The sequence below is a fragment of the Garra rufa genome, chromosome 12 (genome assembly GCF_049309525.1).
Source record: "Garra rufa chromosome 12, GarRuf1.0, whole genome shotgun sequence".
In the NCBI taxonomy this organism is placed as follows: domain Eukaryota; kingdom Metazoa; phylum Chordata; class Actinopteri; order Cypriniformes; family Cyprinidae; genus Garra; species Garra rufa.
In genome coordinates, this window is record NC_133372.1 from 45,708,144 (window position 1) to 45,726,452 (window position 18,309).

The following is an 18,309-nucleotide window of genomic DNA, read 5'->3' on the forward strand; positions in this document are numbered from 1 at the left end:
ACAACAATGAAGTATATAGGTCTTATCTATGTCCCTGGTGATTCATTGTGTCACCTGTTGTTACTTTGTTTTTTTCTGCCACTTATCTCCTTATTTCGTGCATTTTCATTATTTTTCCGTAACTCTGACTACATGTGCTGAATAACAAACGAGAAATAATATCACATAAAAACATTTAATATTGCCAAAGAAGGTAACACCAGTGACAAAAAAAAAAAAAATTGGTACATGTGGTCTTTAAGTAATTGCACAATTTAAAAAAAATTACCCAATTACTGAGGTACTGTACTAGCATCCCTGCTGAAAAAAAAAAACACATCTAAAACCAGCCTAAACTGGTTGGCTGGTTTTAGCTGGTCAGCAAACTGGTTTTAGAGGGGTTTTGCCACTTCCTTAGCACAACCAGTTAAAACTGACCAACCTAGCCTGGGAGAACAGCTAAAACAGCCACTTCAAGCTTAAACCAGCTAAGACAAGCCAAAATATATTTATGCCATCTAATGCTAAAATATAAATAATAATATAATTATATTCATCAACAGTGTTGTGGGTAACACATTACAAGTAACACAAGTTATGTAATAATACTTTTTCCAAGTAACGCATCACTTTTTAATTGACAAGAAAATATCTTAGTTATGTTTTCAAATAAGTAATGCCAGTTACTGTTTTCCCTTCATTTATTGATTAAAAGCTCTCCTGTCCCCATGTTGAGAAAATTTGTGAGTAAGATGTTCCTTTAGTTCTAGAATAAATGTGAACATGCATTAATTCATCTCACTCACTAAAAAAAACAGATACAGTATTCCTCAAAATGAATAAAAACAGATAAATTCAACTCAGAATATGACGCAAACCTGCAATAATTAAATATGTTAAATAATGCAGATATCCTTTATGTATTTAATCCCATTTTATTAACCGATGTCTTTGCTGCCGACCTTCGATGATCCAATTCATCCATACTAATAAGCAAAAATTACTCAAGAACATTTGTTTTCCTTTTTTTATTGCTAAAGAGTTAACATTTTTTTCTTCTTCAGTCTACTGTACAAACGTGAAGGCTTTTGGTGTAACAAAGTCTTTTACATTTGCCAAAAATAGAACTTTTTATATTATAAACAAACAAGCAAGCCCTGCCCAGATTTAAAAAGATATGCAAAAGTAACGTAACACATTACTTTCCATAAAAAGTAACTAAGTAACGTAATTACTTTCTTTTTTAGGGAGTAACTCAATATTATAATGCATTACTTGTAAAAGTAACCTTACTTATCACTGTTTATCGAATTAAAATTCATTTTACCGTCATTATACCGACTCTGCTCACTTGTTTGTTTTCTGTAGTTAAATGTAGCCTATGTTTGTAAAACGCATCAATTTCGACGAAATATGTAAACCTGTCCGTGTGATTTTGATACTGTTAGTGTTTGTGCTGTGATTGAGACTGTGGTTGTGTTTATTTCTTACCTGAGAGAAATATTGTGGCGTTGTTTATGATTTCAATATCCACCTCATACCACAGAGTCGAGTGCTTTACAAACGCTTGCGAATCTGTGCGATTGAATCATTTGGGGGAATCGGTTCAAACGAGCGATTCGTTCACATCAGCCACTGCAGCCAGCCAAACCCCGCCGCCTGTGCAGACGATGGAGGAGCGGATCTGATCTCATCGGATCTACCGACAAACATGCTGCTCGATCAAACCCGCTTTCCCCGCAAAACTACCCGAACGACCGACTAATTGATATGTGAACTGAATCAGGTAACGCCGTTTATCTGTTTTTGCGTTTGTGTGTCCGGTTCGGGCAACTGTCACATGGGCCGCGTCTCAAAAACCTAGCGAGCTGACTAGATAGACAGCACTTTGGGGGCTCATAATTTCAAAATAAAGTGTGCTGCTTGCTTAGCCCGTATGCTGACAGGAAACATGTTAGCTGCCTACTTAGCAGCATCTATAGATCTTTGTTTTGAATTCAAGTGCGCTATCTAGTTAGCGAGCGCAGTAGATTTTGAGACACAGCCACAGTCCCGCATTGCGGCCTGCTACAATGTATACAATGCTCTTTAATACTAACTATTTGATTTAAAGGTTAATGTCTTTGAAGAAGGCATGATGATTGACAGCTGTCATTTGTTTGTTTTGAAGCGTTTGTGAAACTGAAATCAGCTGTCAAACAAACATGTATGTGATTGATTCGCGCCAAAGCTTGGAAAACGTCAAAAAACTACTGCGGATATAATATTTTGCTTTGCTTATTTAAAGCAGGGAAGGTAATTTTGTTTTTCGCTCATCTGTTTGAACGCTTAGCAATAAATTCGTGGTTTTAATCCTAGTCACCATTGGGAATCAGTCTGTTAGCTTAGCTCGCAAGCTGCTAATAGTCTGTAGCGTTTCTCCCTCTGGGATAAAATGAGTATAATTTGCATATAAATTGTCCAAGGGCGTTAAATAAATATGTAAATATGAATGTGGACGTTTGTGTGAGGATTTTAAGCTTCATTGACTCGTATCCGATCGGTTAGCACAGAGGCTAACAAACACAGCGGCTACGGAAGTCGAATTGAAAACATCATCTGAACATTGTATTTAGAAAGAAAATTCTATTATTTCTCTATCGGTGGTCGTTCAGTAAGAGATTGTAAAGTGTGTTTGTATGGTAACACATGCTCTGAAACTAAAAGTACCACGGTAATATCACGGTATTCTTTGAATTACCGCAGAATAACATGTAAATGCATAATATATGTTGTTGTTTTTTCACCATGTTTTTTTAGACATGAACTATGGGTATTCTTCTGTGCTTATATGTGACCCTGGGCCACAAAACAACTCATAAGGGTCATTTTTTTTAATTGACACTGAATAAATAACCTTTTTATTGATGTATGGTTTATTAGGATAGGACAATATTTGGTCGAGATACAACTATATGAATATCTGGAATCTGAAGGTGCAAAAAATCTAAATAGTGAGAAAATCACCTTTAGAGTTGTCCAAATGAAGTTCTAACAATGCATATTACTAATCAAGTAAGTTGTAATATATTTACAATAGAAAATATACAAAATATCTTAATGGAACATGATCTTTACTAAATATCCTAATGATTTTTGGCATAAAAGAAAAATTGATAATTTTGACCCAAACTATGTATACCTGTGTTACTTAAGACTGATTTTGTAGTCCAGGGTCTCATATAGATATAGATATATCGATATATATAAAGCACAGGCGTGTATAGTGTGTTTATATGTTCTACTATATATATATATATATATATATATATATATATATATATATATATATATATATTAATATTAATATGCATTTATCCGTTGTGCTATGTGTATTTGAGTCTTTATTCTGTGTAAGTGATAAGCTGTGTTCCTGAGGGTTTGAGATCTGTTTGGCGAGGCTCCATGTTTAAAGTTTTGGTTCTAATATTAGCAGAGCGCTCAGATTGTGTGTAGATTAGAAGAAGGATGAGGCATGTGGGGAGCTTCTGCATAACATCAGAGTTGAGAGGTTTGTCTATAATTGGTTAGATCCACCTTTGTTGGTCTTCTGTTTAGTGAGATCAAATTAACCGGTAGTTCAAATCACAGTTCCTCATGTCAGATAAGCTTAGGATCAGGTGATCGACACAGAACATTCTGTGATGTTGTCAAAACACCGTCCTGTATGGTTTGTCATCACTTCTGTATGTAACAGCAGACACTGATGTCTGATTAGAGGAAGCTTGTTCTGAAACAGGACAGGTGGTATGACCAAAATAAGTCATTTTGTAGCATGGTAATGGTATATGTCATAATATAGCTATTTTGACTGTAAATTATATAGATTTGGTATGCAAATTAAATATAAATTAGTTTTATGTGTGTAAATAAACACATAAAAGAATTTTTGTGATTTTATATCCATAGAAAGCACATTAAATGTAAGTAAAGTGTCTACTTTTAAGTTTTTGGAGAATAAAATGTCAACATTTGGTTGAAATAATGTTACATTGTCATTCAGTGTAACAATATTTATGTAAAAATTCAAACAACATGCTTATTCTGACTTGTACATATTAAAATATATAAAATAACAAGGAGGCATGTTAAATTTTAATGTGTTTTAAATGAGTAAAAAATTTAAAATTAAAAAAAAGTTGGATTATATCTAATTAGTATTTGTGGTGAAAGTAATTCATCTTTTAATGTCATAAATTGATTTTTGTTGTAATTATGTTTGACAAGATTGTTACACTGAATGACATTTTAGTGGGTGTCTTCAGTAAATTAGGGGAAAATGTATGATATTTATTTTTTGCTCAGAAAAACAAAAATGCAATTAAATAAATTTTGGGGGGGGAAAACAACAACAATTAAAAGCAGTGTTACACTTATTGTTTTTATTATTGTTTTACATAAATGCATATTAAAAGCATATTAAATGCCAGTAGAGACTACTTTAATGTTTACTTTAATGTAAAGTAATTTTTGTGAAAATAAAATGTCAAGAAAATACAGGTGAAATAATAATGTTCCATTGTCATTCAGTGCAACAGATAAATGTATGTATTTTATTATATTTTAATGTTGTACAGGATTTGTTGAACTATTGTTCCACTAAATTATTTTTTTTGTGGGTGTCTTTTGCAAATCATGGTAAAAATGAATGACAATCATAATTTTTTTTTTTTTGCTCAGATAAAATTCTAATGTACAGTCTTAAAAATTAAAGCTGTATTAAAACATTTATTGTTTGATGCTTGAAAACCCTTTATCATCTTTGACCTATAGGTGTGTGTATGTACCTATTTAATATTTTAAGGACAGATTTGTACGAAAAGTGAGCAAAACCTGACAAAATCACCAAAAACCTGCGTCCTCATTTGTAAAACTGGTGTAAAAAATAAAGTAAACAATGTTTTTTTGAAACTGTAGAAATGCAAAAAGTTTTCTGTGAGGCTTAGGGGTAGGTTTATGTTAGAAAATGTATTACTATCTGTATTAGGGATGCTCATATTGACCGTTTAACCGTTAACCGACCGTAAGAATTTTAACCGATTATTACTATCAGTTAAACGGTTTAAAAGGTTTTTTTTATATATAGTTTTTTTTTTTTAAGTTTGCAGCATGGTGAAAGAAAAAATAATGCTATATGTAAGTTATCTGTTTACTCACAGGCGCGTGTGGACACGTGCAGTGTGGCTGTAGGCATATTTCGCTGAGCAAACACCTGCTTCACCTTCACTTAGTTAACTGATGTAGTAGCCTATATGCAACTCAATGGCAAGTGGCGTTATTGGGTTATCAGAGAGTGAATCCGTGAGTGAATGTATTCAAATTCTGAATGGATTATAGTCTAGAAAGTGCGCAATAGGTGTGCCCGTTATTTACTGTTCATCGCAATCCCACAAAGTTAATAAAAAGTAATAAAATAACCTTTACACTGCACATTTAATCTCTTATTTACATCATGTCTACACTTTCTTTGTTTTAATGAGAGAGTTCGCGAACGTGTAGAATTCAGAAGAACTGAAACCGGCACTTTGGGTGGTGAATGGATTGTAATTTAGCCGCATCCGATTGGCCACAGCGATCATCAAATGCCTGTGATTGGCTATTGCTGAACGCTGTAAAAACACGCGTCTCCACACCATAAGACAGTGGATGAGAACTCCCGGACCGCAAATTGAAAGGTTTTTTGTGATGGTGTTTTTGTCGTGGATCTAACAGTTAACAGGCAGCGTTCCAGTCTATCCGTACAGCATGTCGACATGTTAAAAACTAGTTTTGTTGCTCTGTATGCTGCTGTTTGCACGTTGAAATAAAACATTTGCTTGTATTTTTATGTATCACAGATACTCGTGCATTCTATTTTAAAATTCTAATTTTATCAGTTAACGGTTAATGTTCGAATAACGAGCAGCGGTTGTCGGTCAGGAAAATTAACCGAAATGAGCACCCCTAATCTGTATATAAAAAAACAATAGAACTCCTATGTAATGTCCCCATTTATATAGCTAAGTAAATATGTGTGTGTGTACTATTCTTCTTAAAATAGAATTAAAAATTAAAACACTGCCAAAGACTATTTAAGATTATTTTGTTTATCTGTTTTTTTTTGTTGTTTTTTTATTTCTTTATTTCTCTGTCTGTTTTTGTGTCTCTCATCAGGCCGCAGTCATCTCCAGTAGAAGTTGCGGTCATGTACTCTGAGTGGCGGTCTTTACACCTGGTGGTCCAGAGCGATCAGGGCCACCTGAGCGTCTTACACACTTACCCAGCCGGCGTGGGTCGTGACGTGGCAAACGCTGTGGTGCGGCCCCTGGGAAACAGCCTCGGAGGAGTGCCGTCTGAGTGCCTCCTCAAGACTGACAAGGAGGTAAGAAGTGTCTTTCATAACATCTCACATCTGTGAAGAGTCTTGAATTCAAACCTGAGGTTGCGGCAGGAATTCAAGGTTGACTTACTAGGTGGCATGTCTGAATTTATTCAGACGTACAACCTGTTAACTGTGAACTTCTGCTGAGCTCAAGAGCAGCATCAAGGTTTTTGGGTGGAAAATGTTTGTTTTGCACTAAAGTTCATGTGCTTGCTTAATCGAAATGGTTCAAATTCAATTTTTAACAGGCCTGCTAATGATGGCTTAATTGAGAAAGTTCACAGCCTTATCATGATGCAGCTGTATTTTGCATTATTTTTATTAAAACAAACACACACACACACACACACACACACACACACACATATGTGACCCTGGACCACAAAACCAGTCATAAGGTTAAATTTTACAAAACTGAGATATATACATCATATGAAAGCTCAATAAATAACCTTTCCGTTGATGTATGGTTTGTTAGGATAGGACAATATTTGGCCGAGATACATCTATTTGAAAATCTGGAATCTGAGGGTGCAAAAAAATCAAAACACTGAGAAAATCACCTGTAAAGTTGTCCAAATTAAGTTCTTAACAATGCATATTACTAATCAAAAATTACATTTTGATATATTTACAGTAGAAATTTTACAAAAAATCTTCATGGAACTTGATCTTTACTTAATTTCCTAATGTTTTTTGGCATAAAAGAAAAATCAGTAATTTTGACCCATACAATGTATTTTTGGCTATTGCTACAAATATACCCCAGCGACTTAAGACTGGTTTTGTGGTCCAGGGTCACATATATATATGTAGTACTTTAACAGTATGTACAACTATTTTTTTTTTTTATTTAAGTTTATACCTCCTTTACTTTTATTTCCTACCAAAAATTATTTTATGTAATAAATCATGGTAAAAATGAATGACAATCATAGTGATTTTGCTCAGAAAAAAATGCACATTCTAATGTACATTCTTCAAAATTAAAGCTGTATTAAATCTTTTATTGTTGGTGTTAATAACCCTTTATCATCTTTGACCTATAGATGTGTGTGTGTGTGTGTGTGTGTGTGTGTGTACCTACTTAATATTTTAAGGACACATTTGTACTGAAAAGTGGTATATATTGTACTTTTACAGTATGTACAACATTTTTTTTAATATAGTTTTTACCTCCTTTACTTTTATTTCATACCAAAAATAATTTTATGTAATGAATCATGGTAAAAATGAATGACAATCATAGTGATTTTGCTCAGAAAAAAATGCACATTCTAATGTACATTCTTCAAAATTAAAGCTGTATTAAATCTTTTATTGTTTGATGCTTGAAAACCCTTTATCATCTTTGACCTATAGATGTGTGTGTGTGTGTGTGTGTGTACCTACTTAATATTTTAAGGACTCATTTGTACTGAAAAGTGAGCAAAACCTTTGGGGACATCCTCGTTTGTAAAACTGGTATAAATAGAAAGTAAACATATATAGCTTATAATATACTTTTACAGTACAATATATTTACCTCCCTAATTTGATTTCCTACCTTTCTAAGTTTTTAAAAATGATTTTATGTAAGCATTTTTTACCACTATACAGTATATAAAAAGTGAAATGTAAATAAAATCGCCTTGTCTAAAAATATATTTTCTTTCATACCTGGAAGTACTTTTGTACTTTTTTTAGTTTTTGCATATTCATTGTGTCCCCCGCAGGATCATATACACCATATAAGCCAAATTGTAATTTTGTTCTTTGTAAAAATACAGTCAAAAATGTTTTCATTAATAGACGTTTATATCTTTGATCCCTCATAATTTATTTTTGGCAGTTTATGATTTATACCTAAATTAAGGTGAACATTGCAATTTGTTTTTAATTATATACCATCAGACCTCAAAAAAAACTAAATTTGAAGTCATTGTTCTTTAAAAGTTGCAATATAAGGACTAATTCATCAAGTGTGCACCTGTGGTCTTTTTCAGCTAAACAGAGGCTTTAAAATTCTTTTTTTTTTTTTTTTTATAATCTAAACCACTGATCATTTTGTATTTATAAATCCGAAGCTGCTGCTCTAAAAACCTGTTTTACTATTGGTGAATTAGCCCTCTGGATTGGCCTACAAATTGACTTTATGAGCTCCATTTGACATAAACCATGGAAGTTCCTAATAAAGTTAGATTTTATTAGGAAGTTAAAGACCAGCGCTGTTGTTTCCTCAGTCGTTTATTTGCATAATTTGGTTAGAAGCAAAACACTCTGCTCAAGTTATGTCTTGCTGTAAAATGAAAGACATGCTGTGATGTTATTAGAGCAGACCTTTGAGGCTTTGTTTAGTTCTCTCTATTTGTTTGTGTATCTGGGTGGGTTTCAGTGCTGCCCAAAAACCTTCATTTGCTCGTGTGTGTGTGTGTGTGTGTGTGTGTGTGTGTGTGTGTGTGTGTGTGTGTGTGTGTGTGTGTGTGACAAACTGACTTCCATTGCATTGTGCGTGTGGTTCCTGTAGGCTTCTGTGTACTGTGATAAGAGGAGAGGAAATCCTGTCAATTCCCTCATGGCCTCTGATTTACTTTTTTCCCCTGACCTTTTCTCTGACCTCTGATCTAGCTCATTGCTGTCCATGGCGACCCATGCGGTTTGGAATATAAGCATACAAAAATGCACATCCATTAAATGCACCGCTTTTCTGTTTCCTACTAACTGAAGCAGTGCATTTTGCTCACAAACTTGCTTGAGGGAGTCATTAAACTTCTCCCTCTCAAGTCCAAGGATTGTTGATCCATCTCAAACAGGTTTAGGTAGTTCTTTGTCCATCTAATGCTATGCTTGTCCTCCTTAGGTAAAATGGACCATGGAGGTGCTGTGTTACGGCCTGACGCTCCCGCTGGATGGAGACACGGTTAAGTTGTGTGTGGACGTCTACACTGACTGGATAATGGCCCTGGTGTCTCCAAGAGACTCTATACCCCAGCCCATCATTAAAGAGCCCAACCTCTACGTCCAAACCATCCTGAAACACTTGCACAACCTTTTCCTGCCCAGGTGTGTTTGCAAAATGGTTTAATTAGCCATGATGCACAGTGCACTAAATTGTTAAATGATTCCATTGGTGTGTTCAGAATGAAAGTGTCTAATTTTATGGTTTCAAATAAGTTTTTAGAGAATAAAATGTCAAAATTTGGTTGAAATAATGTTACATTGTCATTCAGTGTAACACAATATTTATGTAATAATTCAAACAACATGCTTGTTCTGACTTGTACGTATTAATATATATATATATATATATATATATATATATATATATATATATAAAAAAGGATAAAGGTGCATATAAAATTGATTTTTGTTGTAAATATGCCTGACAAGGTTGTTGACATTTTAGTGGGTGTCTTCTGTAAATTAGGGAAAAATGTATATTTATTTTTCTCTCAGAAAAACAAAAACAAAAATGCAATTAAATAAAGCATTTTTAAACTTTTTTTTGGAAAAACAACAATTTAAAGCAGCATTACACTTGTTGTTTTTATGCTTAAACCTTTTTACGTCTTTGAAAAAAAGAAAATATATATAAATGAGAAAATGATTACTTATTTCCCTCGTACTATACTAGTAAAGGAGAAGTTTACTTCCAGAACAGCAATTTCTGCTTGCTGCAATAAATTGCCATTTTTCTGCACTAAACACATGAATTTCTCCAAGGTATTTTCATAGAATGAAATAAATAATTAAAACAGTCAACTTATTTTTTGAATTTCCTGAAAATGTCCCAGTGCAACATCCGACAGGTTTTCCCAGATCACATCACATATGTGACCCTGGACCACAAAACCAGCCATAAGGTTAAATTTTACAAAACTGAGATGTATACATATATTTGAAAATCTGGAATCTGAGGGTGCAAAAAAATCAAAATACTGAAAAAATCACCTTTAAAGTTGTCCAAATTAAGTTCTTAACAATGCATATTACTAATCAAAAATTACATTTCGATATATTTACAGTAAGGATTTTACAAAAAATCTTCATGGAACATGATCTTAATTTCCTAATGATTTTTGGCATAAAAGAAAAATCAATAATTTTGACCCATGCAATGTATTTTTGGCTATTGCTACAAACATACCCCCAGCGACTTAAGACTGGTTTTGTGGTCCAGGGTCACATATGTATTAGAAGTCTCATTAAAATGATTAAACGTTTAATCTTTGCATTGATGATTTTTGAAAGAGAAAGTTTTGTTCTCATAAAATGACTCTCCTAGAACATTTTTGGATTTGCGCATTTGATGCTAGGCATGTTCTCTCTCTAATAAGTGTTGCACTTCCTGTTTGTGCTTTGATTTTGAATATACATGCTTCTTTCTTTCAGACCAGAGCACTTCAGCCTGGTGCACTTTAAATTGTGTCAGCAAGTGCTGTCTGCAGTGCAGAAGTTGGCACGTGACTCGTCCGGCATGGCCAGAGAGACATGGGAGGTGCTGCTCCTCTTCCTGCTGCGCATCAATGACACGCTACTGGCCCCGCCCACTGTGGGAGGTCTGTATAGCCCTGGATAAACAGTGATGTTCCTCTAAAACTACATCTTTTCTAGAACATTGACTGACAAACAAATGAGAGAAGGTGCATGTTTGCATCTAAACAAACTGCCTTTGTGTGCAGTATGCAAATGAACCTTCTTTGATGTAATTGTTTCCTGTTTTAAGATTACAAGCTAGGGTTGTGCCAATAGACGATAGTATCGTGTATCGACGATAGTCAGAGATATCGCCTGTTGCTGATGCCTTTGACGATAGCAAGACGATTATTGTTATTATCCGTCAACAAAGAACTTAACTTTAACAATGCAGTGCAGAGAGTCGGTTCTAGGATGCTTCAGAAACTTGCCGCGGTATAAACACACACATAGAGAGGCCACGTTGCCTTAACGCACCGCGTGCAGTGAAAATGGGAGATTTACATTATACAGTAAGGTGATAGATTAACTGATTCTAACGGGAGTGTTATATTATATTAGCATTGCAGTCATTAGGATTACAGAGGTAGTAAAACGTGGTTCAGGCTGAATTAATTACGATGTATCATAATCTGTCTGTATATAGTAAACATAAACATTCATCTCAGTAATATGTTAATTAGAATTACGATGCGATCAAATGGCGCTAAACATACACGCGTGAATTACACGCGCATCACTTCTCCACATTCTATATGGACTGAACTACAACAAGAACTGATGACAACGGTCAGACATACAGCGGTAACATTATCGCAATATGACGGGTAAAAAAAAGATTCATTCATTTACATTCATGCACGCACATTTCTACAACTCACTCACTGACGATAGCAGAGAATGAAACCGAAAGTAACTTGAACAACTCCGGCAGAACTACAGTCAGCGCTCTGTACACGCACAACTTAATCATAATGCCAATAGCAAGTCTACCTTTACAAAACGAATAAGGAATTTAGTACATAGATAATTAATTAAATTAGCACGATAGTATCGTGTATCGGCGATCTCTCTGGCTGACGATAGGGCGATATGAAAATTGAGCATATCGCCCAACACTATTACAAGCACAAAAATGTGTCAAGTCTGCTTTGCTTTTCTGCATCAGAAATTGTTTATCAAAACAAAAAAACAAGATCAGATATGAGAGTTTATTATATATATACTGCTGCTTAAAAGTTTTTGATTAGTAAGAATTTTAATGGAAATGTTTTTTAAAGACTTCTTATGCACATCAACTTGCATTTATTTTAATTAAAAATACTGAAAAAAAATGTAACTATGAAATATAATTTTAATTTAAAAGAACTGTTTTCTATGTAAATATACATCTTTTCAATTAAATCATTATAATATGCTGATTTATTATCAATGTTGAAAACAGTTGTGCTGCATATTTTTTTGCAACCTGTGATACTCTTTTCAGGATTTTTTAATCAATAATAGGTTCAAAATAACAACATTTATTTAAAATAGAAAGGTTTTGTAACAATACACACTACTGTTCAAAAGTTTGGGGTCAGTGAATTTGTATTCCTTTTTTTTTTTGAATACTTTCTTTTTTAAATGTATACTTTTATTCACCAAGGATAGGTTAAATTAATTAAAAAAAAGTGATAGCATAGATTTACATTGTTTGGTTTAAAAAAAAAATTGGGCAGGAAAACATTGATAATTGTAATAATAAATCAGTATATTAGAATGATTTCTGAAGGATCGTGTATCACTGAAGACTGGAGTAACAGCTGATGAAAATTCAGCTTTGCATCACAAGAATAAATTATATTTTAAAGTAGATTAAAAAAAATGTATTTTATATTGCAATGAACATTTATTTTTATATAATATTACTGTTTATGTATTTTTTATCAAATAAATGCAGCCTTGATGAGCAGAAGAGACTTTTTTTAGAAAAATATTATAAGCCTTACTGATCCCAAACCTTTGAGCGTCAGTGTATATATAATATTAAATATCAACCAGTCATATTTTAACTTTGCAGCTCTACAATATATTTTTAAATGAAGTGTTTTTTGCTTTTAAACCTCCAAAGTGCATTTCCCAGTTGTCTAAAAGTGCTGTAATGTCTCTGTGTGCTCTCTAAGACTAGCTGACAGGTATCGCTGCTTGTGTCTCCTGTAGGTGGAATAGCAGAGAAGCTGGCAGAGAAGTTGATCAGCGTGCTGTTTGAGGTTTGGTTCTTGGCCTGCACCCGCTGTTTCCCCACACCGCCCTACTGGAAGACGGCCCGAGAGATGCTGGCCAACTGGAGACATCACCCTCCGGTGGTGGAGCAGTGGAGTAAAGTCATCGCTGCTCTCACTTCCAGGTACTATAGGCCTGCATAATAGCTGCAGCTTTATTTCTGTTCTTCTATATATAGTTTATTTAACAGGGACAACACAGAATAGCATTCCTGCATAGTGTTGAGCAGCAGATATATGCTTCTAGCTGATAGCTTGGACTTTGGCCCTTTCATTGTCAATGCACTTGTCTAGGTAGTAAATTTAAATGCTCAGTCAGAAGCGTGGCAAAGTGGAAAAGACATTTGTTTTTAACACACAACCATTTGTGCTTTCAGAAACACAGGTTCAAAACCTGTACTTTAGAGACAGCAAGCTCAAAAAAGAAAATAATTATTGTATAACGATTTAACCATACCAACTGAGATTGCACCGTATAAACTCAAAATTCATTAAAATATCCCAAAACAGAAATTGGTTTTAAAGTAACTGCATTGTCCTGCGGTTTGATTTGAAAAAGATGCATATTATTTGCATATTATGCATATTATGCATAAGATTTGCATATTCTTAAAGGCATAGTTCACCAATAATAAATAAAATAACATTAAAAAAATATATTAAAAAAAGTTTTCTGTCTCTTCTTTTGAAAGTCCAGGTAACCAATGCTTAGAAGATCCAAAAAGGTCATAAAGTTGACACCAATGAGTTTGAAACAAATGTAAATGTTTTTACATCCTTTATTTTTATTTCCTACCTTTCTGATTTTTAAAAAAAGATTTTATGTAAAGAACTTTTGCCATTTTTTTAATACCTGGTAATATTTACCTGTTTTTGCATATTTATAAACCATGGAGAATGGTAACACTTTAGATGATAACTTTTAGTGCAGGTCATAAATGTTTTCGTTAGTAGACGGTTTGTATCTTTGATCCCTCATCATTTATTATTTAACAGTTTATAATTTTTACATAAATTCTTTAAAAGTTGCAATATTTAGAGATGACAAGCTCAAAAAAGAAAATAATTAATTGTATAGTAATTTAATCATACCAATTGAGATTGCACCGTATCAACTCAAAATTCACTAAAATATCACAAAACAGATATCGGTTTTAAAGTAACTGCATTGTCCTATAGTTTGATTCGAAATATATGTACTTTTGCACATTCTTAAAGGGATAGTTCACAACAAAAACAAACAAAACATAAAAAAAAAAAAAAAAAAAGTTTTCTGTCCCTCCTCTGAAACCTTAGAATATCCAAAAAGGTCATAAAGTTGAAGTTTGAAACACATGTTAATGTTTTTACCTCCTTTATTTTTATTTCCTACCTTTCTGATTAAAAAAAAAGATTTTATGTAAAGAACATTTGCCACTGTATATGAAATGTGCCATATAAATAAATTTGCCTTGCCATTTTTTTTTTTTTTTTCATACCTGGTAGTATTTACCTGTTTTTGCATATTCATAAACCATTGAGAATGGTAACACTTTGGATGATAATTTTTAGTGCAGGTCATAAATGTTTTCGTTAGTAGACGGTTTGTATCTTTGATCCCTCATCATTTATTTTTAACAGTTTATAATATATACGGAAATTCTTTAAAAGTTGCAATATGCGAAACGCAGGTTCAAATCCTGTACTTTAGAGACGACAAGCTCAAAAAAGAGAATAATTAATTGTATAACAATTTAATCATACCAATTGAGATTGCACCGTATAAACTCAAAATTCACTAAAATATCACGAAACAGAAATTGGTTTTAAAGTAACTGAATTGTCCTGCAGTTTGATTTGGAAAAACATGTACTTTTGCACATTCTTAAAGGGATAGTTCACCACAAAAAAAATACAGTTTTCTGTAACCAAATCTCAGAAGATCCAAAAAGGTCATAAAGTTGACACCAGTGAGTTTGAAGCAAAACCTTTAACAACAGGATTCAGTTTGTACATTTATATTTATGCATTTGACGGATTTGACAGCATCTATCAAAAGCAACTTATACTGCATTAAGCGATGCGTATTATCAGTGCATGCATTCTCTGGAAAAACCTTGACATTGCTAGCACAGGAATTGATAAAACAGACAGCTCGATGCTTTTGTTTGTTTGACCTTCATCTCATTTGCTTTGTTGTTCACACAGGCTGCTGCGGTTCATGTACGGCCCGTCCTTCCCTCCGTTTAAAGTGCCAGAGGAAGACGCCAGCCTCATCCCAGCTGAGATGGACAACGACTGTGTATCTCAGACGTGGTATCGATTTCTACACATGCTCAGGTCTGCAGTCAAACTGACGTCATTTGCTTAAAATCCCAGTCCACTGGATACATTCTGATCATAATTACTTACCTAAGTTGTTGGTTTATCTCTCTTCCCTTCAGTAACCCCGTGGACCTGAGCAATCCCGTCATAGTGAGTTCCACCCCAAAGTTTCAGGAGCAGTTGTTGGGGGGAAACAGCGTTCCTCACGAGGTCATTCAACACCCCTGCCTCAAACAGCTGCCTCAGATCTTCTTCAGAGCGATGAGGGGCGTCAGTTGCCTCGTGGACGCTTTCCTCGGTAAGATCAGTGCATTTTGGCTGTTTAATTTATGCAATGGTGAAATATACATGGAGAAAAAAACACCAAGAAACGGCTTCGGCCCAAGTGTGTAATTTTGTTCGGCTTTGACCTAGGGCTGGGCGATTAATCGAAAAGTAATCGAAATCGACATTCAGAACCTATAATCGTTCAAATTTTTCCAGGACGATTATTTCGATTACTTTCCCTTTAAAAACACCGAGGCGCCAGAGTTCACAGAGGGGGGCGCGGGAGCTGAAATGCTTAGAGATAGAGACCTGTGCGTGACAGATTTTTCAGTCAGCACGGAATTTTGTCCCTCTCCCGCCTGCAAAAGCCTGCATTGTGGTTACCTATACATATTTTTTGAGTACATCGATCTTATTCTCAACAGAAAAGCAAGCATGGGCTGCTGTGTGCATGCATGGCAGAATGCGAGCAAACAATGCTCCCTGCCTATCTCAGTTCATCGCGATCTCATACAACTCTTATAACACAATGAATATTTGCACAATGAATATTTAACAGTGTCTACACTTCGTGTGTTGCAATGAGTGGATTCGTGCGCACGCAATATTAAGCAGTGCGCAAGAACTTTCGGTGAGTGGATTCTTGCATTCCAGAAACTTCCTATTCTTGCACCTGTTAATCATTTTGAAGTTATATTAGTTGTTCGTGTTGCTTTTGTGTAATAGATGAATAACAATTTGTATGTTTTTAGATATTTTATGTTTATATATTTCTATTTTCCGGGAGTCCCTCCAATCATTTTATTCTCCCGCATCCCGCACACACACGAGTTTCTACCCACTCGCGCATCAAGTTTTGTCCCGCGCCGCACTCTGTTTCTGTGCAGGTCTCTACTTTGAGGTCAAATAAAGATGTATAAAATGTTTTACTAATAATTTTATATAAAAATGTTTTTAAATCATATGCTTACAATGCCAATATAGGGCAATTAAAAAAAAAAAATTAAACAAGTGTAATTGACAGTATTCTGACGATCCGGCGTTTCAATCTACAAATCACCAACGTTTACCATGGTTTTACTGTAGTAACACTGACAGTAACCATGGCATGGCAGAAAAGTAAAATATTCATATAGAATTTTATTATACTTATAATGTGTTAAATATATTAAAGGAGTAATGGAATATAATAACAATATATATATTTTTTGTAAGTCATTACAGTTGTTTGTTGTACATTTGTAATTATACTGAATGTCTTCAGGATGCTGTTTTTCATTACAAATTCTTTACCGTGGTAGTGGTAATCTACAAATGTATGCAAATGTATGAAAGATGAAGCTGTTGTTATTTTTACAGATACTCACAGAAACAGAAGCTGTCAACTCTGCTACTGTCAAATGTGCATTTCTAAAATCTAAAACTTGTGATATATATGCATACATACATACAAGAGTAATTTTATTAAGAAGAGATACTGCTTATTTTCATTGAAACATTGAAAATAATTTATTTTGTTTCCAAAAGTGCAAGTTATTTATTTTCACTAATTTAAGAAAAATGTGACTGTTCGTTTTAAGCAATGTGTGCTTTAATTTCAGTTGTTCAACACTGATGTTCAATAAATAATCGTAGATAGTTGATAGTGTGTGTTTCCTTCAATTATTTTAAAATCAAGTAATGCACCCTTCATTCAAAAATCTCTCACTTGTAATATGTGAGCATATTTACTGTACAAAACTTGTCAGTGAACTATGAGGGCAAAAAAAATATATACATATAAATATAATTAAATATAATTTTATTAATAAATAAAATAATCGTTCATTAATCGTAATCGAGTTAAAATGTTCAATTAATCGAGATTTTGATTTTAGGCCAAATCGCCCAGCCCTACTTTGACCAAGAATTTTCATTTCGGTTCATCCCTAGTAAAGCTATAAATTTTACATAATATCAAAAGTCTGGAATTAACATTATACACATAAATATGAAGTAGCGCAACTGTTTTTACACTGATAATAATTGGAAATATTTCTTGAGCAGCAATTCAGCATATTAGAATAATTTCTGAAGAATCATGTGACACTGGAGTTATGATGCTGATAATTCAGCTTTGATCACAGGAATAAATTACATTTTACAGCATATTCACATAGAAAATAGCTATTTTAAATTGTAATAATATTTCACAATTTTACTGTTTTATTGTATTTTTGATCGAATAAATGCAGCAGAAGAGAGCAGAAGAAACTTCTTTTAAAAACCTTTAAAAAAATCTTAAGATTAATAGTGTCTGTTTAAAGATCCTCTAATTCTTACATCAAAGTATCATCAGAGTTTTTATCCAAATTGTAAATTGTATTTTAACTTGTTACTTGGCATGGAAATAGTCAAGGAGGCTGGCATGACATTAAAACACCAATCATCCAATAATCTCAGATGTTGTTTTATTGTTTGTGGCGTGATTATGAATATTTATTATTATTTTTTTTTTAGTTTTGAATCTCAGTTGCAGTGATGTTTGAACAACGGCTTTGACTGTTTTTCCATTTCTAGGTGTTGCTGTTTGTCAGAAACTCGAGTGTCGTGAAACTCTGCCCTCTTCTGGTACTCACACAACTCTGCTGTTCTCTTATT

The 18,309-nt window shown here is 33.8% G+C and overlaps 1 protein-coding gene across 3 annotated transcripts in view; it reads left to right on the forward strand.

Annotated features, from left to right (window-relative positions):
• Window positions 1-1,629: 1,629 nt before the first annotated feature.
• The window catches only part of ralgapb (Ral GTPase activating protein non-catalytic subunit beta), a 56,060-nt gene continuing 39,380 nt past the window's right edge, over window positions 1,630-18,309 (forward strand). For all 3 annotated transcript variants that reach the window (XR_012357222.1, XM_073851398.1, XM_073851399.1), the window contains exons 1-7: window positions 1,630-1,765; window positions 6,172-6,379; window positions 9,219-9,421; window positions 10,751-10,917; window positions 13,037-13,223; window positions 15,286-15,417; window positions 15,522-15,700. Coding sequence is in view for 2 of the 3 variants with exons in the window: in XM_073851398.1 (XP_073707499.1) it covers window positions 6,203-6,379; window positions 9,219-9,421; window positions 10,751-10,917; window positions 13,037-13,223; window positions 15,286-15,417; window positions 15,522-15,700 (1,045 nt within the window). In the remaining variant the exon portion in view is untranslated. The remainder of the gene's footprint in view (window positions 1,766-6,171; window positions 6,380-9,218; window positions 9,422-10,750; window positions 10,918-13,036; window positions 13,224-15,285; window positions 15,418-15,521; window positions 15,701-18,309) is intronic.